The sequence below is a fragment of the Struthio camelus genome, chromosome 1 (genome assembly GCF_040807025.1).
Source record: "Struthio camelus isolate bStrCam1 chromosome 1, bStrCam1.hap1, whole genome shotgun sequence".
Classification (NCBI taxonomy): domain Eukaryota; kingdom Metazoa; phylum Chordata; class Aves; order Struthioniformes; family Struthionidae; genus Struthio; species Struthio camelus.
The window spans coordinates 36,135,414-36,157,694 of NC_090942.1; the positions used below are offsets into that span (position 1 = coordinate 36,135,414).

At 35.4% G+C, this 22,281-nt stretch overlaps 1 protein-coding gene across 5 annotated transcripts in view; it reads right to left on the minus strand.

Moving 5' to 3' along the window:
* Positions 1-22,281, minus strand: part of RPAP3 (RNA polymerase II associated protein 3) — a 23,330-nt gene continuing 1,049 nt past the window's right edge. For 2 of the 5 annotated variants that reach the window (XM_068934143.1, XM_009680857.2), the window contains exons 2-17: positions 21,025-21,183; positions 20,011-20,151; positions 19,393-19,515; positions 16,720-16,847; positions 16,100-16,221; positions 15,642-15,712; positions 14,578-14,709; positions 11,834-11,961; positions 10,188-10,309; positions 9,306-9,376; positions 9,045-9,161; positions 6,782-6,990; positions 5,367-5,562; positions 4,652-4,749; positions 3,137-3,237; positions 1-1,714 (exon numbers count right to left, since the gene is read on the minus strand). In XM_068934143.1, coding sequence (XP_068790244.1) covers positions 1,623-1,714; positions 3,137-3,237; positions 4,652-4,749; positions 5,367-5,562; positions 6,782-6,990; positions 9,045-9,161; positions 9,306-9,376; positions 10,188-10,309; positions 11,834-11,961; positions 14,578-14,709; positions 15,642-15,712; positions 16,100-16,221; positions 16,720-16,847; positions 19,393-19,515; positions 20,011-20,151; positions 21,025-21,183 — 2,010 coding nt within the window. In that variant the 3' untranslated portion in view covers positions 1-1,622. Of the gene's footprint in view, positions 1,715-3,136; positions 3,266-4,651; positions 4,750-5,366; positions 5,563-6,781; positions 6,991-9,044; positions 9,162-9,305; positions 9,377-10,187; positions 10,310-11,833; positions 11,962-14,577; positions 14,710-15,641; positions 15,713-16,099; positions 16,222-16,719; positions 16,848-19,392; positions 19,516-20,010; positions 20,152-21,024; positions 21,184-22,281 lie in introns of all 5 variants that reach the window. The other 3 variants (XR_011139500.1, XM_068934148.1, XR_011139502.1) reach the window with 3 other exon arrangements.

A 22,281-nucleotide genomic window follows, 5' to 3' on the forward strand; every position in this document is an offset into this window, starting at 1 on the left:
CTTTGGTAACTACTTTTTATTCACATCTATTTGTTGCAGCAATATCACTTATACGTTATCAGAAGTGCTTTACAACAGGGGGAAAAGATAGCTTGTTATCAAGTAACATGAGACATACCTAGCAATAACAGTTGACGGTGCAGGTAAGCAGCAAGCAGTGTTCTACAAAGGCTCTTCCATTTCCCTAAGAACACTGGTTATGTTCCTAGCATTTATTTCCAGGCCTAATTCAAAGCTACCTTCGTGACCTAGCCCCTTCACTCATATCAGCTGATACTCAGACCCAGTCGGGGATGTAGTTCAGTTACATTTTTTGCTCCGAATTGCATCTGAACTAGAACGTTACACAGCTGGGAAAGTTTTAAGTTAGATTTCAAAAAACAACTACACAGAAGGTAACACTCACTCCTATTCCCATTAATCCACCTCGGAAGTTTGAATTCTATTTGAATGTTGTAATTGTTGCACTAGTCCTGTGAAAAAGAGCACAACTACCGAAACAAAAGCATTGCTTAATGTCAGATAGCTTCAGTAGTAAGAGAAGCACTAGGAAAGCACAAAGTCTGAATCACGGTGAAAGCAACCTGACAGAATAAATACCAACAGGATAAAAAGATACCGTCAAGTCTAGAGACATAGGCGCTGGTAAATTTTTGGAAGCCATACTAGGATATTACATTTTAAAGTAAACTTGACAAGTGCTATTCTTTCCTTCTTCTAGTCATGTGAACAGTTAGAAGAGTTTATTATGTCTTTGCCTAACTCTTTTTCTTTTCTCATCTGAGAATTTCAGGTTATTTCATGCCTTTGTTGTCTTGCAAAGGTGTTCTGCTTAGCCTTCTGAGGCTTAAGAGCTTTACTTATTTAGAACCCATTGACCCAAAGGATAAATTTGATCAGATTATTTTAAAAGTACTGCCCAGAGAACACAAAATACTCCCATTTCCCTCCACCTTTTAATTTCATGGTATTTGGCTTCCTTCTACTCTGCAATTACAGTTGAGGTTCACAGGGACATCTTAGCTGTCAATGCCAAAATTCAGCTTTTAGATAAGCAGTAAGAGAAACTCAAGTAAAAGGAATTCTGTAGTTTTTTGGCCAACATACCTCAGGTTTGTTTACCATACTGCATGTTCTGGTGTGATGTATCTTTAGAGAAAAGTGATTTAGCACCTTAATAAAGAAGCTTCCTGATAATTTTGGTATTTTGAATTCAACATTTAGTTTATTTTCTAAAATAAAAAAGAGCAAATTTGTAATGGACACCAAGTAAATCATTTGATTCTTACCAAAGACATATTTATATATTTTTTCCTTTTCAGTAAAGATCTCTATCCACAGTCCCAATCCTGAATGCCAATCCACTCAAGCAGTTTTTGACAAACAGAGTCCGCTGAAGACAATGTAGATCTGTATCGCTGCAGGAGTTGGAAAGCAAATGTACCTGCGCAATTAGGTCGTTATTTCTCCAGGCACTTGCCATTTGGTTCAATCAAGTGTACAGGTTTCATTACTTATACAAAAGCAACAAAATTCCAGTCTGTATAGACTTCTTCGCCTGATTTCCACAAGAAGGAAGTGCGGAAATAGAGTAATTTACATGTGCAATATCAGCAATCTCACTAAGAGAAAACTCCGTATTTCTTTTCCAGTTCTTCAACAGAAGGATCTTTCAAACCCATGTTCTTCACATGGCTGAACAATACTTGCACAACTGTAAAAATAGAAATTCATCATTAATTGTTGTTTCTGTGATTCCCAGATTTAAGGTAAATTAGCCCAACTCTTTCCTCAGTGAGAGTAAGGGTTGGATTATATTGCTGAAATTTATTTATTTTTTTTAATTACTGCCATTGAGAAGGTGAAAAAAAAAAAGTAACAAGACCTCTCTTTGTTCTGATGCACTGGAGCTGGCTAATAAAAGTCTTCTTAAACAGGTGTATAAACCTGATAACACAGATTTCATTTTGTTTACTATCTTGGCACTGTGCAATTAAAGGCAGAAGAAAAAGTTAATGCCAAATGACAGGTAAACTTACATAAGGTTACGATTTGAATGCCACGTAACATAGTTGCAGGTGGAATTTACTTGTACTTCCATAAGTGTCAAACAAGAAATTTTATTCTAAAGAGATTAAAAATTCTGCTATGTGAAAATATGATGACTATTAATGAAACTCAGATGTATACAGGTTCCACAGGAATCTTTGCTTTTAAGTGCCTCACTGTTATATAGTCTGTTTGGGGTGCTAAATAGAGACAGACAAATGCACACTTTTATGAACCAGAAACTCAAGCCAAAGTCAACCTGAACTGCAAACTAATCTAATTGAAGCTTCAAGAGAAGGATGGAGACAAACAGGCTGAGTGGTTTGGAGATACTTGCATTCTTTTTGCTGCAGTCTGTTTTGTAGGTAAGCTGGACAAAGCCAATGTCTAGAACTAACCAATTTAGTACCTCTGTGAAAGACACAATTAAGTGGTAGGGGAGTGAGGGGGGCCACAATAGACTTGATTAACTGCTTGATGGCCTCCATTACTTAACATGCATTGCAGTAGTTGTGTTCTAACATGGCAATCATTCACCGGTAGAACAATAAAGCCTGACGCCAGTTGCCAGTCGTAAAGTCACTGTTGCCAAGAAACGGCTGCAAGTTGTGAAAATGGCATAATTTTGACACCTTTTAAGAAGCATGTACCTTTGACATAAGAAGACTTCATATGAACGCAGGCATTATTAGTTGCTAACTGTAGAGCTAATGTTATCAGACAAATATGGTGGTACTGTTTATGAAAACAGAGAAAACTACAACTAAATCATCAAGTTTTGTTATTTAATAAGCAACTGAAATATTAATAAAAACTTCATTTTCGTATTAGCTTCTAAATTCATCAAAAAAGCATCTAACCAGATAGGTAAACTTGTCTTAACTGATGATATAATAGAATAAATAGTAGCACATCTATGAAGATTGAGCTCTAATGAAAGTAAAGCACCTATAGCTTCCACTAAGAGACACGTGCATCTCGTAGAACAGCAACATCCCTAATAAGAGTAGCACTACATTTTACATAATCCTGCTAGATTCTACAGTATCACAATCCAAGTTTAAAAAGATGTTACTGAATTACTTACTTTTTTTCTCTGAGCTTGACATAAACATCACGGCCATATCAAATCTTTTTAATTCCGATAGCCTCTGGAGGATTTCAAGGATGAGTGATGGCTCTTCTTTCCTAAAGATTATTAGATACATAAAAATAACTACTGTTGATTAGAAAGATTAGGTAGCTGCAAACAGGATTAAAGACTTCAAGAATGTCACATTAAAGGACCAATGGAACTTCCTTCCTTGCCTTTCTCATCTTTCCTGCCTATTCTTCAACTCACAAAGCAAAAAGCCAATCATCTACACATCTGTACGCAAGCATTCCTAATAATACAGAGCAAGAGTGAAGAAACATAAAAAAATGGATAGGTGCTAAGTGATTGTTGTTGAGGCACAAAAGAGCTATTATATGACTTAATGCTTACACCTTGCCATAAGTTTTCCATTTCTCTACACTTTAGTAGGAAGTAGAGTATGTGTGTATGTATGTATGAGTGTGTGTGTGTATATATATAGAGAGAGAACACACACACACACACACACACACACACACGTGTTCTGTGGTTATAGAAAACTCAGCCACAAGCACATTACAGTTGCTGTCATTTTTATCTATAAAGAAAATTCCAAGACTGCAGTTTCACTTTACAGTCTTTTGGGCAACAGTAAGCACCTACTGTCTGTGTCACAAATTCTAAAAATAAATAGCATTTTTCTTTAACAGCCTGTCCTGTCTACCTCCAAGAGAAATACCTTTTACCTTACTACAAACAATTTCAACTCCTTAGTCTTTATATGCCATACCACCAAACGTAGGTCTACAACGCTTAGCATGTCATGTTTCACACATATGGTGGACATTTGCTTTAAAGAAATTGAGGGAAAGGCTAATATTCATTTACGCTTGCTTTTCGGCACAGAACAATCTAAAATTCTAAGACAGAAGTAATTCAGGAGTGGCACATTGCATCTAACATGAAAAATGAACTTGCTTATAAGTCCTTGCTTATAAGAACTTCTGGCTCCAACACTTATTTGCTACAGCCTACTGCTTTACTGTAGAACGCTAGCAGTTAACCGAAAATAAAATTCAGAAGCTATGTTACCATTAACATAGCACAGTTAAAAAATGAAACTGTCAGCATTTCTTAGCTATTTCTTCTTTTAAAAACTTAATACTGTGCAACTATATGTGGTAACAGCAGAGACAGTAATCAGAACAAAAGATAAACTATTTCATACAATCTAATAATCAGTTACCAATGCTAGTTATAGGAACTGAAGTCAACAACATATAGTAAATGCTTTTTTTTTTAAAATATATATATATATCTCTTTTCACTTCAATCTAGTTTTTCAAGATAAGTTTAACTTTTTTAAGAGGGAACAGCTGTGTCATTCCAATGACTGTATCCTGCTAATGTAATGCTATATGCTGGAAATAGTTTTGCAAACCCAGGAGTGGGGTGAGGGGGAAGGACAGAAAAGAACGGAAACAAGCAACGTAAACCTCTACACAACAAGGAAGGAACTAAACTTACTCGATGTAGAAGTCATGTAGAATTTTCAGTATCTGGTTAAACAAATCTGGATCTAACGACTTCTGGAACAGTTTCGGATAAAACGAAGGTTCTATTTGCTTTGGAAGAGTTAGAAAAAAAAAATGTTATTCATAGGCCAAAAAAATATAATTGAGTCATGAGAATCAGAAAATCAGAATGTTGGAAGTGCAGAACAACAGCAAAGAAAAACAAATCACTGCTGTGCTAGTTGACGTAGAACAAAGCTTATGTTGAATATAAATTAATTTTGTTTTTTGGGGGAGTTTGCAAGAGGATTGCTAACTTAACTTCTTAAAAAACAATCTTTTGCCAAATATTGCATAAACAGAAGCACATGTTAAGTAGACTGAGGTGCTTCAAGTATGAGTGCAGCTTAGAGAGAAAAGAATGCTGCCCAAGCCTAACTAAGCTACAACTATTCATCTGAAAAAACAGAATTTAACATGCCTACTAAGTGTTTCCACAACCAGGGCCAATGTCTGAGAGATGAGACAGATTTATGCAGAGACCATACTGAAAGTGAAATAAATCATGCAAGAGGAGAACCACTTAAATGTGGATCAAGCTACTTAAATACTATGTGCAAACAGTTAAACGAAAGACTACAGTACACTGATAAGTCATTCTAAATGCAACTACCCTTTTTACTCATTCGTGCTGTTCTTCAGTGTCAGATTAATACTACGTTTCATACCTTCAGGTACATGTACATTTTTTCTGGACATTCTTTCAACTTTCTGAAATCAGACTCAAGCTGGAAAGAATTTGCAGGAATAACAGGGACTGGAGACATAGATCGAGTTGATGTTTTTACTTCCTCTTCTATCTTCTTTTTCATAGTGAAAGACGGATGTATAATTGATGAAATTCCTTTCACACTGCTAGGAAGCCTGCAGAGAGATTTTGAACTTTAAAAACCAGGAAAACGTTTGAGTAATCTTACACTGAGATCTAATTGGAACGATAGCTCTATGGATTCCTGAAAAAATCTAAGATACAATGATTTTTAGAGTTTTTATAGGAGTTTTGTTTAAGTGGGTATCTTAGAAACAAACAAACTACAAAACCCTTCAAACTGCAAAAAACCTTACAGTTGATTTATCTTTTCTTAAAAATACATTTGCAAATACTGATAAATATACTCAGCCTGTCTCCACTTTGTTTCTGAAAATAACTACATTTTATGGTACAAATATCGACCATACACAGCTGCAAAAATACTAGGTTTTCTGTAATTTCATAATGTGAAACAATAACCATGTCAGATGAACAAACGGTTTTCAACATTGATTACAGTGGAGCCATTTGCTGTCCTATAATCTGTCATTTAAGTCCATCTATTTTTCATAAAATGGCTATAAAATATACTTTTGTCTTCAACATTTCACATTAAATCCATTTGAGCTGAGAAAGGGGAGTGTGAGGGAGGAATTCTCACAGGAAGTCATCAATCAGCATATCACCGAAAGCATCTGCTATTAACATGAAGAGATGACAAATGAAGGTGTGCACAAAGCTTTCCTAAACGGATAACAGGTAGAGTTCCAGCATCTGCCTGGGAAAAGGTGAGTATAGCTCCTTCTATACTCAGCCTACTCTCACCTAGTCACCTAGGACCAGGTAACACAGCGGCCCCTCAGGAAGACTGAGCAAACCTGAAGTTAATGGCTGCCTGCTCAGTGGAGGAAAGAGTAGTAAGTGACATTGTCATCTCTGTTCCTTTCAACTCACAGGACTGGTGTGCAAAGAATGTGTCTGAGCTGTGCTTAAAAATCTAGAATACCTCAAATAAAAATCATAGATGAGAAGGATAAAGGGCACAAGTAAAAAAGTATGATATACAGGAAAATACTACAAATTCCTTTATATTTTGAATGTAAGGGCAAAACTATTCGAGTTAAACAGTTTTCCTTCTCACCCTAAATACTTGTTTCCATCATTACATAATCAAAGAGACATATGTGCAAGAACTCTAGGTTTCTTTGAACATTTTCTTTGGTAAACCAAATTCTTCAAAACACGTTCTAACTCATCATGTGTAGAAATTTGAAAATGAAGATTTCAACTACATTTACCTTTCAAAAAGGGAACTGGAATTTTTATACTTACTGTAATGTCGGCATATCACCGATTTCTTCTATTTTCAACTGCTTTGCTTTTGGAATATCCATTGTAGTTAACAGATCATCTTCATTTAGATTAGCAGTTGTTTCAATACGTGTAGAACTCCTCCAACTGTTGACTAAAGAAGTGCTGGGCAAATCACTGTTTTGTACGTCATCGTCAATTTCTTCAATGACTATTCTTCTCAAAGGCTTCTAAACAGAACACATACCTAACGTCACGTGTTTAGCCTTTAAATCAGGGTAAAGTCCTTAGAAAAATGACCGTGTTTAAACTTATCTCATGATAACCAGGTTCACCTGCGTTGGTGCACACAAAAGATGCTTTGTGTTAAAATAAATGCCAAAATAGGAAACTCCAACACATTCTATGGAAAGTGTTCTATGATCATTCTCTTGCTTTATCCCTTATGAATCAGTGTATGCTTACTCTAGAGAATCCCGAAATCTGCATTCTGCTTTTCCAGTAATGAAAAATCATTAGTTTTTGTTTTTTCCTAACAACGGCAAGGACTACCATATATTTTGACCAACAGCTTGACCAACCACATTTTGGCCAAACAAGCATCTAACAACATAGGAATTGACGTTCTACATACATAACTTCTTATTCTACATACAAAACTTCAAATTTTGAAATGATAAATATTTGTAGCTCAGTCTTACTGGTTGACCAAGTTACATATATCTCAAGGCAACTAGTTCCACCACTGGAGGACATGCTATGCAGCTAAAATGCTTCAGCTTGTTCCAGTTTTGCCAGTTATTAGATTTCACATCTGAACGATCACCGTTATTTCTGAATATTGCCAAACATCAGCTTCACAGTACTTAAGAGGAGACATCATTTAGTAAGAAATTCATCACTTTCTGCTTGGGAATTCCATTCACTGAACATAAAATGTAGTATATATTGTTCTGCAAATATACACAATTAAACATATTCAAAATTTAGATGTCTTGATATGACAGATTTCTCCGCTGAGCTAACACAACTCCACGATAAGTCTCCACAGCAGTTTGCAAATTGCTTTAAATTAGGCCCAAAAACCCTGTTGGGTTGGTGATGACAGACAACATATGGCTTGCTTTGAGAACATCCCATCCCATCCTTGTATCAGGACTGGGAGAGTGGGTAAGAGACAGAGAAAACTACAGTGCTCTCTGCACTCCTCGGACAATAAAAACAGTAGAAATGCTTCATCTAACACTTGTCCAACCTTAACAGAATTACAATAAAAACAGTAGCCTAGTATCTCCAATTAATTTAGCAGTCACATTGAAAATTGAATATAATTTTCTACAGTATTTCAGTTACTTCACAACGACTTCATTCAGTTTTTAAGAGATGTTTCATCTAGCATGTAGTGCGTTTTAAAATCAGTATTAAAATAATCGTACCTTTTCTACTGAACTATCCATTTGAACTATGCAATTAAAAGCAATAAACAAAAGTAAAAAAGTTATTAAGAGCAGAACACTAGAGTATTCTACACAGAGTATGAACACACTTTATATTTACAGAGGAACTTGCTTCTGAATGTACAAAAGAAAATAGTAAGTGTACTAAAAGGGGCAGCCTAATGCATACAAAAAGCTGATATGGCTCACTACATTGCCATATTTTCTTCCGTGTAACTCATTAATTTCACTAGTACCACAGATAATCTGCACTCCTAAAATAACACTTCTCGTAAACCATTGGCCAGCTAATCTACATATTATGTGGATGAAAATGCAGGCTCAAGGTAACTGCAGTAGCCTTGGGTGACACCAGAGTATGCGAATAAGAATAGGCAATATGCCTTGTTACAGCTAAACCTACTACAGAAATCTAGCACAGCAGAGAGAAAGGGAGTTTACCCACAGCTTTCTTAAGTCTCTGCAACCAGTTGCCTCCCCTTTCTTCTGATCTTCCCTGTCAGCTGTGGACCCAGCAGAGAGTTAGTGGTATCTATTGCCTCCTCATTTCATATTACTGTAATAGGCATTTACCATGTTTCCTGAGCAGCAGTGTAGGCTGAGTATTTACACCATGGCTACTGTACTCACTGTTACAAACACAGGGAAATGTAGAAGTTATGTTCTTGAAAAACATCAAAGAGGTAAATCTCTAAATCTTGGGTTTTCATATGTAAGGCATACCTATCAGGAGGCAGTCTACACAAATAAGCAAGAAGTGGATTTTAACTTTAAGCTCTATTTTTTCCATCATTCTACATATTCAATCACAAAACAAAACCACTTACTGTTGCTTTCAGGTGCGATGGTTTATCAATGACTTTCACTATATTTTTTATTTCTGTTTCTTTTACCAATATTTCTGGATATTCTTGATGAGTCCACTGCTCTTTCTCAGATAACTCCTTAAAAAAAGAAAAGATTGTTGTTCAGATGATCAAAAATTTCAGAAATGATTGACTGCAAGATGTTTTAAATTTACTTAACAGAGAATGAAACATTCTATTAATATAAGCTTAGAAAAACAGAATAATCACAAGCATACATACATTCCTTATTTTAGTGAGTTCATTTATTGCTTGTTTATTGCCAGGTTCCAGCTTCAAAACAGCTTCGAAATCTGAGTGAAAAATTAACATATGAAAACTGTACACATTTCAACCGACGTTACGAAGTACTGGTAAATTCTTTAAAACTCCCAATTTCCTTTCATAGCTCTAAAATAATTTACATCGGATAAGCCATCCTAATGTTTATACTGCAATCTAATTTTAAACACATTTGTCAAACTATTTCTTACTACTTATTGTAAGCAACAGAAGAGTAGTCACAGAATACACTCAAATTTGTATGGAATTCTACATTTTTTCAGGAACTAACAGAGGACACCCAACTAAGCCTGATGTTGCCTCACAGCAACATGAAAAAAGAGCAGATACGTAGAACAAAATCAAGTACAACGTTCTTTACTTCTCTTGCTTGCTTTTTAACTTAAGTCTGTAATAAATCAGTCCTTAATCATGAAATATGTTTCATACATAATTTGAGACTAGGACAAGAATTAAAGTTTGTTTTGATGCCGAGCCTGTGTATTTCCACACCTCCAGCACATACAAGTTTCTTTTAATATGTGAAATAACAGTGAATTAGCATAAATTCTAATTAATAATTTTGAGGAATAAGTTACATGATTTTGGCAATCCCTCTGTTCCTCATATATAATTTCCCACAAAACTGTCTTCCTACCATGTGGACATGAACACAAACCTTTTATACATATTCTAGTACAGAAAAAAAAAGGTTGCGTTTTGTTTGTTGTTTAAGCTTTGCACTAACAATCTCAATGAGTCAGCAACTGATTTAACTGCTATTAGAAGACAACAATAGTCTACTCACCACTTACCCACCCACTAATGCTAATTTAGTCTTACCTTGCATAGCTTCTTTTAGCTTTCCAAGAGCAACTCTGGCAGCCCCTCTTCTGGCAAAAGCTTTAGAATAGGAGGCATCTAACAGCAGAGCTTGTGTACAGTCATCTTCAGCCTCTTCATATCTCAGCAGAAGAGCAGCACAAAATTAATAAGCACTCTCAAAAGAAGCAGTTTCAATTGAAAAGACAGCGCTACCCAAAATATTTAAAATATAACTTAAAAACGGAAGATCCAGGACTTAAAGTGCTAAACATCTTGCGCTTTCTAATGACTTAGGCTAATATAAAGCAGTTTGATTTAGGTCAGAGTGCCTCAGTGTAGGTTTCAGGTTTAATTCAGGCAATATGCTATTTCTAAAATCTTCCAAGACTTTCCACTTTACAAACAAAAGAACGTAAGAAATGAAAAACACGCATATGCAAAATAATTTCTCTAGGTCTGAATTTCTTTGACTTATCATTTTGAAATAGTTACAGTCCAATTCAGCATATCCTTGCATTACTGTAACTTGTTTTCAATGTAGGATCAAATTTCCTCATTCCAGTTATATTTGATCATGATTCCACTATGTACATATTAAAGTATTTTCTTTCATTCCTCTTCTCTCCTCCTTCATTCTATTAATAAATCTAGGGACTAAGTATTTTTGCAGCTCTGATCAGTTCTGGAGGTGAATACCAATGAGCTTCTGGTGCATTTTATATTTGTGTCCTCTTTGAAGCGTACAGACCCAAGATACACTGATTTATTTTACAGAAACAATTTTCTTGCTTCGTCATTCAATTAAACAACAACTTACCGATTCTCTGTTTTTCAGACAACATTATTTGTATTATGACATTTTCTTATGGCTTCAATACTAAATTATAAGCGTTGTGATACAAAATTATTACCCATGCAACGTATTTTATAATCTTACAATTTGAGATGAATGTATGGTTTCTACAGATACCCAGCCGTGTCATGTTAGAAGAACACAGCAACACAGCATTCAGCTTCCTGCTCTCCATGCTGCCAGTTTAAAAGATTGAAACTGTCATACTATAATTCGGTAGTTGAAACAAAATAATTCAGAGACTTCAAAAATGGTCACGTGGAATGTCTCTCATGTGGCACATTTCCTACTTTTACTGCGTTATTTGACTAAAGCTTAACTGAAAATGAGCAAACTACAGGTTCACATTGGAATTAAAGAAAAAATATTTTAAAAGATGTTCATTTTCAGTGTATCCAGTCTATCCAGTCTCTTTGAAGTCAGAAGTTATCCATTACTTTATACAGTGTTTTTTATTAAAAAAAAAAAATATATATATATATAGCGTTAGGCAGGCCCTTTGAAACTAGAACTTTACACACATGGAAGAACATTAAAAAAAAATCAAGTTTTAGGAAAGTTATTTAGATTTCATTACAATTTCAGACTGTTCCTATTTTATGTTTAATTTTTTCCCCCTAAGATGTACACTGCAAGATTACATACATATTTCTCTCCCTTATTTCTTTCCATATGCTTCTTTTTATACCGAATTCTAGAAAGAATTATGATAAGCTACAGTAACTGAACTTGAATGAAAACCCATTGGATTCTTTTTGCTATTAATTCACAGCAAGGAAAGAAACAGTACTGTACCTGCACTACTACTTACTTTTGAATCTTTAAATAGGCCATAGCTCTGTTAGCTGGCAGAAGTGCATTGGTGCCATCTGCTGCTATACCACGTGTATAACACTCTATTGCAGCTTCATACTTCCCTTCTTTGAAATAAGCGTTACCCTGTTATATTTATGTTAGGGGAAAAAAAAAACCACATTGAAAAAGATCTAGTGCAATTTGCTAACAAGATGACAAAAGCTGACAGGATCACTGTGAACTGAGAGTATGAAGACGATGGATCATAAGCACCACCCATATCAGGGCAGATATTTATGGCATATTTCTTCATATATATGCTCTTTTGAAGGGAGACCACAAAAGGCTAGATCCTCATTTGTTCTAGTACTTCAAGGATAAACAATGCATGCAGCCAAATTTTTAAGAGCAGACTTGTAAGTCTATACTAATGATATTTTCTTCACTCCTCAGGTGTAGCATAAGCCACTCTGTAGCCAAAGTTAAGAGCAACACAAGGAATTCTTAAAGAAGAAAAAAATAGGCCGAAACCAAAAGAAAGGACCAAACAAATCCTTCATAGTCTATGGATAAAACTTTAAATAATGCCATGCTGAAATGTCATCTCGTCGCAGAATGCTTTATCAGTTCACTTACCTTTCCCTTCCCTCTTGAAGCCCATACTTGAATTTTGCAGTTGCTTAAAAAGTAAGGCTAATCCGAAGAATATAAACTATTTCAAAAAATACATGTCTATAAATATTCCCCCTCCTATTTACTGCTTTGAAAGGCATCCCTCACGAAATCTAGGAAGAAAAGAGTAAAGCCTCATGCTTGCCTGCAATCCTTGCAAGGTCAAAATTAGCTAGGTAAAGGCAGAATTTGCTTTTAAATAAACAAACAATGCCTCTCCCCTCAGAAAAATGCCCAAATCAGATGACAAGCAACTGCTGACTCTTTTTAACATTCTGCCTTCCTGCATGTACGGTATTGGGAGAGTAACAGGACACATCGGTAAGGTCCTCCCTGCTTCCCCCTGTTCTGACAGATCATAAGGCATTTGCAGAAGAGAAAGTAAAGATTTTAATGTATTTTCTAATGTGTTTTTTTTCTTACTGGGTGAACAATGAAAGGATACATTTGCAACGGCTTTTTCTATTCTACATACAAAAATACTCCCACCGATTCTTGACAAATCAACTTAGTATCAAAACATTCATCTATCAATTTTTTTTTTTACAGTTATTTCAAGTGTTTTATTCCTCCTCCTCTCCTCTTTTTATGGGACAAACAAGTGATTACAGCATTGGAGAATTATTTATTTATCCTAAGTTACTGTGTGCAACAAAGCTAAGGATGGGGATGTAAGGGCAATTATCAGTATAAGCCCACTTTTCTTCATTTCTCAACTCCCTTCTGCTTCTCTTTTCTAATGTAACTGTTTCATCTTCTGACAGACTGCCTTTACTCTCCCACTGTAAAGAGCAGCCCCTAACCAGGACGGTAAAGGACTTATTGACCATGACCACATCCTCTTTGAAGTCCTTTCTGACCATACATTTTGAGTTTCCTGACTCTGCTCTTTTCTTTTTTTCTTTTCTTTTTTTTTTTTTTTTTTTAAGTCTTTGACACAAAGATGCACTTTTTTCTTTATACACACACAAGTAATTTTAACTCCTCGTGCATTTTCTTTAACAGAAACGTACCTTTCCACTTGCTTCAGCTTCCTTGCCTAATTCGCATGCATGATCTACTTCTCAGACCTTTCCAATTTAAACACCAGTTGCACAAATTAACCTTCATAACTTCCCTCTCTGCTCTATATAAATACTTCTTTATCCCGCTTCATCCACAAAACAGTTATCCTCCAAACGCTTCTGTTGTTTTTCATTTAATGCTCCATACAGTCACAATCAATTTTTTTTACTTTGTTTACAAGAAACTAAATATATATTACTCTTCTTATGCAGCACTAAAATTTTGTTTATAAAGCCCTGTCTCTTATCTGTTCTTCTACCACTCTCTCCTCATTAACAAAAATTAAAGGCCACAATTCAGGCATGACAGGATCCATGTCGTCAGGCACACGCCTACAGTGACGTAGGCCTGCTGCACTGAGCTACTGCGTTAGACTAAAATTTCTTTTCTGTGGCCTTTTCTAAACTTTGTTCCCATCGCCTAATGTATGCTTTAGTTCTTTTCCTACTAACCACCTTTTACAGACTGTATGGAAAAAATGAATATTAACAAGAAGTCACAAGTTATAAACAGTTACATATGAGAACAGTAAGAAAATCATGCATAGCTCAATGTTATTTCTTTACCCAGAAAAAGATTTTTATTATCACTGCCACCTGCACTTTCTGAAGCTCTTTTACATAGCTACTTTTTACTGTCTAATCAGAGGCTTGAAAATGTAAAAAAAAAAAGTCCACAACTCTACTTGGGTAAGCAGGGGTTAAGATGCATATAATACTGAAGAAATAGGGTCTTTGTTAAATACAGTTCTTGTTTCACTTAGCTTACAATCTATGTGAAATTTACTGTGCACAACCTGTGCTGTAAAAGCTACCTTGCATAATTTTGTTCCAGAAGATTCTAAGCAGACGAAACTCAAAAATGGGAACTCAGAAATGGGAATGAATTAAGGGCATATCTAGTACGCTGTATTTATGAAGTTCAGGAAAGTATGAAGTTTAATTTATACATTTGCAAAGCCAACAGCACAACACAACACTTTTCTGCGTTAGTTCTACTGTCACACTGAAAGCTGTGATTTACCAGATCTTTTTCTGTAATAGCTTTCTGTTTGAGCTGCTGCTCTTCAATGTGTTGCTTCTCTTCATCTGATAATTCAGGTTTGACTGCATCTTCAATCTCTTTCTGTTCTGAACTTTCTTTTGATGACAAAGCCTGCAAAAGATACCACTGTTTCTCAACATGTATTTTCCTCACTCACATATACTTTCAGAACATACAAATTCTAAACTTTTAAGGGGTAAAAATTTCCCAACCATTTTATATAGAAGTGCTTTTGTTACAATTTGACCGCAAACTGAAGAGGCCATTCTACCTGGCCTTGAAAACATATTTCTGTGAAGGACTGTGAACCAGAACAGTACATAATAAAGAAGAGGTATATAATTTCTGAAGCACAGTGGAAAATGATCTGCAGAACCTGCTTATATGTTCCAGCTTACAAATCATTTACTTAGTTATTAGAAATCTAGGGTCTTCATTTCGAAAAAAATCTTTCCCAAGCCTTTCAAAACGACAGTTGAAGAGGCACAAGCATGTTCACACAATGCCAGTTGAGCTTATGGTCTACTCAGGCCATCATAATCTCCATTCTCTTCCTGTCGTGAAAGGGGTCAGACTTGCAGCAGGTTACGATGTTCTGTCAGGCTTAAACCTGCATTCTGGCTTGGCATACCGCAGCAATTAGGGGGACTACAAGCATGCCAGCAGTTAGCTTTACTCTGTGGCCAGAAGAATCTATAGGTTCTCATATGTGAAGCGCTACCCTGCAGTTTATACCGAAATGCTAAGCATGACCAGAAAAAACAATATGGGAGGTAGAAAAAACATCTGAAGGGCAAAAAGGGGCAGGAGGGGCAGGTCAGAGCTTGGCGCACATCTCTGGTCTTAGTCTGCTAACCTACCATTACACCAATGTAGGCATACGTGCCAGTTAATCTGAAAGAAATTACAGACTTTGACCTCAGTTAACGTCAAATGATAGAAAAAACTCAAGAGATTTTGTTGAATTCCATTCTTGTTATAAGCTGACACAGATATGAATTGAATACTGCGTATTAACTTCTGTTAGTAACCATTACTATTACCTGATAAATTTTCTTCAGTTCATTTTTTGCATCAAAGTTGTCTGCATCCAACTCTAAAACTTTTTCATAATCTATCAGAAGAACAGAAAACAATGTTTCAGGTGGGAATTACTGGCTAGGTAACAGAACATAAAACACAAGCATCCTTTGAAATAACTGTTAGATGTAGTACATAAAGAACTGGATATATTACAAAGAACACATTACTCCAAGACTTTTAAAACTGAATTATTCCAGGCCTATTTAGAGCTACAGTAATCATTTGGACATTCTACTTGAATTTTCTCTTACCAGAAACATGAGATCTGGTATTTTACTTCTTCTTTTTTTTTTTTTTAAATAGAAAGTGGAAATTAAATTCCTACACCAAATGAGTAAATCACGCCAGCTTTAATCAGGTAGATACATGAATAAATTGCATGTACTATAAGAAATGCATTAAAAAATAAAAGACCCACCTTCTTTGGCTCCTTGAAGATTTTTCAAAGCAAAGCGAGCAGCCCCTCTTCTGGCATAAGCCTTTGTGTAATTTTTATCTAGAGCAAGTGCTAAATTGCAGTCAGATTCTGCAACAGAAAACCTATCAATAACGTGAACGAGTTAGTTTGAACACAGTTTGAATAAACCCCAAAACTTAGCAAGTTAGCTTAGTCTGAAGTTTTACAGGCTTTCTCCAAAGTGGAAATCTTACATACTTCACAACTTAACCAACTCCCCTGTACCCATTTCTTCTCCTCAAACAAACTAAAGCCTTAGAAACAGTGCTCAAAGACTCTGAAGGGCAAACTAGATAGAGAACTTTCCCTGTTTTCTTTTTAAAATTTCTTACATTGTAGCACAGATATTGAACTTTAGAAAGTACAGAGGAAAAAAAGATGAGCGACTACCACATTGCTTATCCGGGCAATCCCCATTTTACTTTGAAACTGCAAAGCACATTGTGACTGCAGTCCTATATAGACCTGCGTATTACAGCATGATTAATAATATAATTGAGATGTAAAAACAAACAAAAAACCTGAAGCAAGGAAGTATTTCAAAGAAGAAAATATGAAAGATTTAACAATATGAATCTTACTTTTTCATTCTATAAAAAGCAGATGCTCTGTTTGTGGGCAATACTGGATTGTACGGATCAGAATGCATCCCTCTAGTATAGCATTGTATCGCTTCATCAAAATTTCCTTGTTTAAAGTATTTATTACCCTGTGAATACAAAAACGTGTCATTTTAGTAAATTAGTATATATTGACTAATATGTTACTGGTTTTTGGTGGAAAAAAATCTAAAGCCTTATATTTTAGAGTTGTCAAACGTTTTTTGTTTAACATCTCTCATCAAGTACTGCTTTAACCTTGAAGTTTTTCTTTTAACTTAAACACTTTAAACATCCCATACTAAATATTTGTCATCACTTATGCAATAAAAAGGATTTATTATATACTTGTTTTCAGGATCTTCCAGAATCTATAGGCCATTTTTGTAAACCGAGAATAAGTGCACACATAGCTACTCAAATAGCCACGCAGAACTACTGAAGTGTCTCAGTTGCTAGCAACTAGATTCCGCATCTTTGCTTCCCAAGGTAAATATTCTAGTCTCTCCTGCATTTTCTCCTTTTCACGTCACAGATCAATGGACAACAATCCTAATAACCTGAAAGCTTTAACAAAGGGGAAAAAAAGATGAAAAAAAATACACACACACACACACACACACACACACAGAGAAATCAAGCATCTATCTTCTTCTCATTGTTAAAACTAGGGACATTCAGGAAAAATATGTATTCTAGTTGAAAACAAAGTGGAGAAGAAGAACAGTTATTCACCTAAAATAATAGCTTTCTACACGGATTTCACTTCAAAATAAGCATACTGCTATTGTATGAGATTCTATTTTTTGGCTACCTCTGGGACACAACCGACACCTAATGTGCCCTCATCTCTTTCCGGGCAGTTGAGGTGATAAAGGTCAGAGATACCTCAACTTCTCGTCAATACAGACTGCAGATGATACAGTACAGAACCCCACTGCAGCAGGAAAAGAAAGCAGATGTCATGTCACCCATTAAAAAACTAAGAAGCTCTACTGAAGGAAATTATGGACTGATATATAACATTAAGCACTTGTTTGTAAAATAAAGTTTCACAGAACCACAGAAGCTTCTATATAACTAACTTAGTTAGACAGACTATCTCATATGATGATGCAGCTCTCAGACCAACTAATGTTCAAGTTATTCATTCCACTTAATGTAATGTCAGATCCCTCAGGGTTACTAATTATTTGGGAAAAGTCATTAAAAGAATCCTTCTGTCACAATGCTATCAGAAACATATCAAGCATTCAGCATGTAACAGGATTGACAGAACCTTCTCGTATTACAATGGGATAACAAGAAGGTTCTAGGACTGTAAGGAAGAAACTGCTCATAAATGGACTCTTGACTCTTGATGAGTTTAGAAACCTAAAGGCCTTAACATAGAATAGGTGAGGTTTGCAATTTTTTTCAAGAAAAAAGGCCAATAACAACAACTAAAACCCATCATGCCATTGAAGTATGGTAACATCAAGACTTCTTGTTTTCCTAGACCAAGTAATGCTCTATGCCAGCTATTTGGTAATTACTCTTGGCGCTGCTAGAAGATGCTTTTATTTGAATTTAGGGTAATTTTGTCTTGTGTAAATAGATTTATGGAAGAAAGGGCCTAACAGACAGAAAGCAATAAATTCCTACTAGAATGCTAAACAGCACTCTAATAATAATTAGTCCTAATAATTCTTTATTAGGACTAAAGTTACTATTGTGATTTGATTAAATGTCCGCGCTACTTGAATCTGCCATGTATGACAAATAACACAGTTTGGAAACCGTACAGAAATTGTTGATTTTTCTCATAAATAAATGCTGTTGAAATCAAGATTTATGCACTTAGTCAGTTCTAACAGACTTTTCATAGTGGGCGTGACATGTCTGACAGGCATCCTGGATACCTACGAAACCTAAAGACCAGAATTTGTGCAGTTTTCCTCTGGAAATTTTTGTAGAGATGGTAGACTGTTTGCCATATGTCTTAAAAGTTCAGATAACTGGCAGCCATTATTTCTTTCTCCTAAATTCAGTGGGAGGAGAGTGGTTTTGTAAATTCAAAACCTTGCCGAAGATCTTCAGGCAACTTTACCTTTGTTGAACGGAACAAATTTTTTATTTTGTATCTCAAGAAATCCTCACTAGGTAGGTGAAGAGGAGGAAGCATCAGATAGGGCTTGCTGTATTCCCCTCGCAAAACAGTGTAAAACTGAAGTGCTACCAACTCGCCATTACCAAAGCAGGGGAGCCATACTACTTTGTTCATCATTCCCAAGTTTACAGGCCTCACAAAGGGATCAATTTAAATCCTTGGGGATTTAGTTTTTGGCATTGTGACCTTCTTCTCAGGTAAACACTGATTTGATCAATAAGGCAATTCTATATGGCAATCCAACTTTTTAAAGAAAAAAAGAGATAGATTAATTATCATAAGTGTACATTAAGCAAAGTGTAATAGGCTTTGCTGAAACGTCAGATGAGAACATAAATGTGTCGAGAACTTTATCATTGGAATAAAGGGTAGTAAAACAAAGAATCTGGAGAACAGGCACATTCCCATCCGAAGTGTAGTTTCAGCAGACAATCTTTTAAAAGAAATTATAAATGCTCATTTGTTTGTTCTGCTTTGTAAACAAGGAACATCTACAGTGTAATAACCTTTTCTTTCTCTGCAAGAGCCTTTTCTGCATCTATACGAATTCCATCTTCTTCAGAGTCTGATTCTGGAGATACAGAATCATGCGTACTATCTTCTTTATCAAGTTCTTCAAGTATTTTATCCTGAAATCAGAGAAAATAAACCATTATCTTCATTATAATTTAACATTACAAAATAAATGAAGTAAGACTTTAAGAGAATAAGTAGTGCATCTGTAGAAGAAATTTTTACTGCTTAAAGCCCTTATTGAGAAAAATTTTACAAGTAAAAGATGTATCTTCTAGTACTGATAGCTGTGTTCAGTCTTATATTCTACTAGAATTTTGACCTTTTCACGGACCTATTGTTAAATGACTTTTTTTTCTTAAAATCAAATTCAATCTGCTGGATGACAGCACTGTCAACAGAAAACTAAATAGGCAGTATTTCTCAACTTTTCAAATTGCAACACACAACCCTTTTGAGAAAAAGCTATTTTCCGTGCTTACACGTCATCTAGCTTACACGTCATCTAGATACTGATTTCTAAACCAAACTCTCATCAATACAACAAATCCGATTTAAAATAAAATCAACTGAGGGCACAACAAAGTTAACGAGCAGATATTCCGACTCACCACATCTAGTTTTCCCCATGCTTCATAATCGTAGGACTTGATCTTGTTTTTCTTGTTTTCCTCAGTGGTTGTCTTAGAGGGGACTTTAGTTTTGCTTTTTTTCTTTTTCTTAAAAGCCTCGTTTCGAATTGGTGGTAAATTCTAAATCGAAATAAGTAACTTATTATAAAATAGAAGCATGAAAGTCACTTATTTTGGAGAAGACTGATTAAGAGAGGTATCCCTACTCTTATTAACCACAAAGAATAGATTTCAGCTTAAGATGTTTGACCACTTCAATTTTTCATGTTTACAAGGAAAAATATTTTTTCTTGCATAAACCACATTAGTTATTGTAAAATGAGCAAGTTAAAGTTCATTCTTTTGATTCTGACAACCTTAAAAATAAATAAAGAAAAAAGGCATACGCTATGTAGCTATATTTATTGGCTGGTTTAGTTTTAGAAACCCAACAAGCAAGCTGTTCTGAATTCTGTAAAACCAGTAAAGACTGCAAGCATAAACCTTTCAATACAAAGTAACACTATACATTATATGTACGGTAAAAAGTTAAGTTTTAGAAAACAATTCACTGAAGAACATCACCAGAGAATAACATTAATATATTAAAAGTCAGCAATAAATAAGCAACGTTGAGGCTGCAGATAGAAATATTTTCCTAGCTCTACCTGGAGCTGGTTAAAAACGTACTGGCCTCCAGCATTCATCACCTCAAGAAGCTACTGTGTTAACAGCTCTGTTGGTGAAGCAGTTATGGAGGGATCCTTGATCAAGAGCAAGGCATCAGCTCAGTTAGCTCATAACACCTATTTAGATATCTTAAGTGAACATATGTAATTTTGCTGAAGTGGACTGGGCTCTCTCAAATAAAATACCTGCAAAATTAGTATCTTTCTACATCTATACCATTATATGAGGAGGAAAAAACAGAAAAAAAGGAAACAAGCAATTATTAGAAATACTGTCATATTATGAATAGCTGAGTTAATATTTGCACTGGACTTGTGATTTTACCTCTTCTGGGACACCACTCTGTTTCCTTAGTTCAGAATCCACCTGCTTAATATCTTTTTCCCAGCTCTCTAATTCTCTCATAAAATCCTGCAGCTCTTCAGCATTTTGCTTCATTTGCAGTTGTAGCTCCAATGCTTTATTTGGTGCAGTCATTGTAATCTGCCAAATTTCAGGGAAAAACTCTCTAGTGAGAACTATAAGTACGTGCTGAAGGAAGCTATACTCTTCAAACTGAAGCAAATTTATTTTACATGCACAAAAGGATTCCCAGTTGCATAAGCAGAAACCATTAAATAGTAAGAGACTAAGAAGAAACATAGTTAAACGTCTCTGAAAACATGAAGGGAAGCCATACTATTCAGATAAAATAAAATAAATCAGAATAAGCAGTACGTCATGCTTGCATACTCAAGTGCAAGCTATACCTAACAAGTCAATGATAACCCTGAAAGTGATAAGGTGATCACAATCTAAAGGAATTTCTGTAGTGTTTCCCAGATGACAGAAGGAAGAAAACAACTTTAACACGTTAACACTTAAGTTTCAACTATAAAACAGACTAAAACATATAGGTTGCCTTGTATCTTAATAGAAACAAGACATCTGACAACTGAACCCGCAAAATCGCTTTCTGCCCCTACAAAGTATGCTCAAATACGCCTGTATTTACATTTTAGCAAAGGAGAGAGTAAATGAATATGGAATTTTATGATGAAGACATGTGAATTACAACTCCTGTATATTCTTTGAACATGCTCTTTCCACACATCTGCAACCCTTCAAGTCCCTAGAATACTGTTTAATAATTACTAATATTTAGAATTCTCCATGAATGTTGTCCTGTTTTTAGTGTTAAAGACAATAACCCAATTATTAAGTCATGTTATTTTCTCGGATGCTAAAAGATCTTGCAGAAAAGTATAATTTAAGCATGCTATTATCAACCAGTAGCCTAACATCGTTTGCTGCATCCTGCGCATAACTTTGTGATGATCTTAATCTAAAAGATGGTAGTAGATCCCTTTATAGCACAGCTGTTACATACACTCTAAGGCAGCTTTATCTGACTCTCAGTGCCGCTGCATTTTTAATAACAAGAACAACAACAAAAAACCTTTCCCTAGCAGCCTTGGGCTGCTTTGTCCCAGCAACTGCAGCAAGGAACACACCTAAGGAGTCACCTGACTACCCTGCTGAGAAGTAACAGAGCAGGTTTACTTGTGGCTTCCATGTACTGTACCCTTGCTGCAGTGTAGG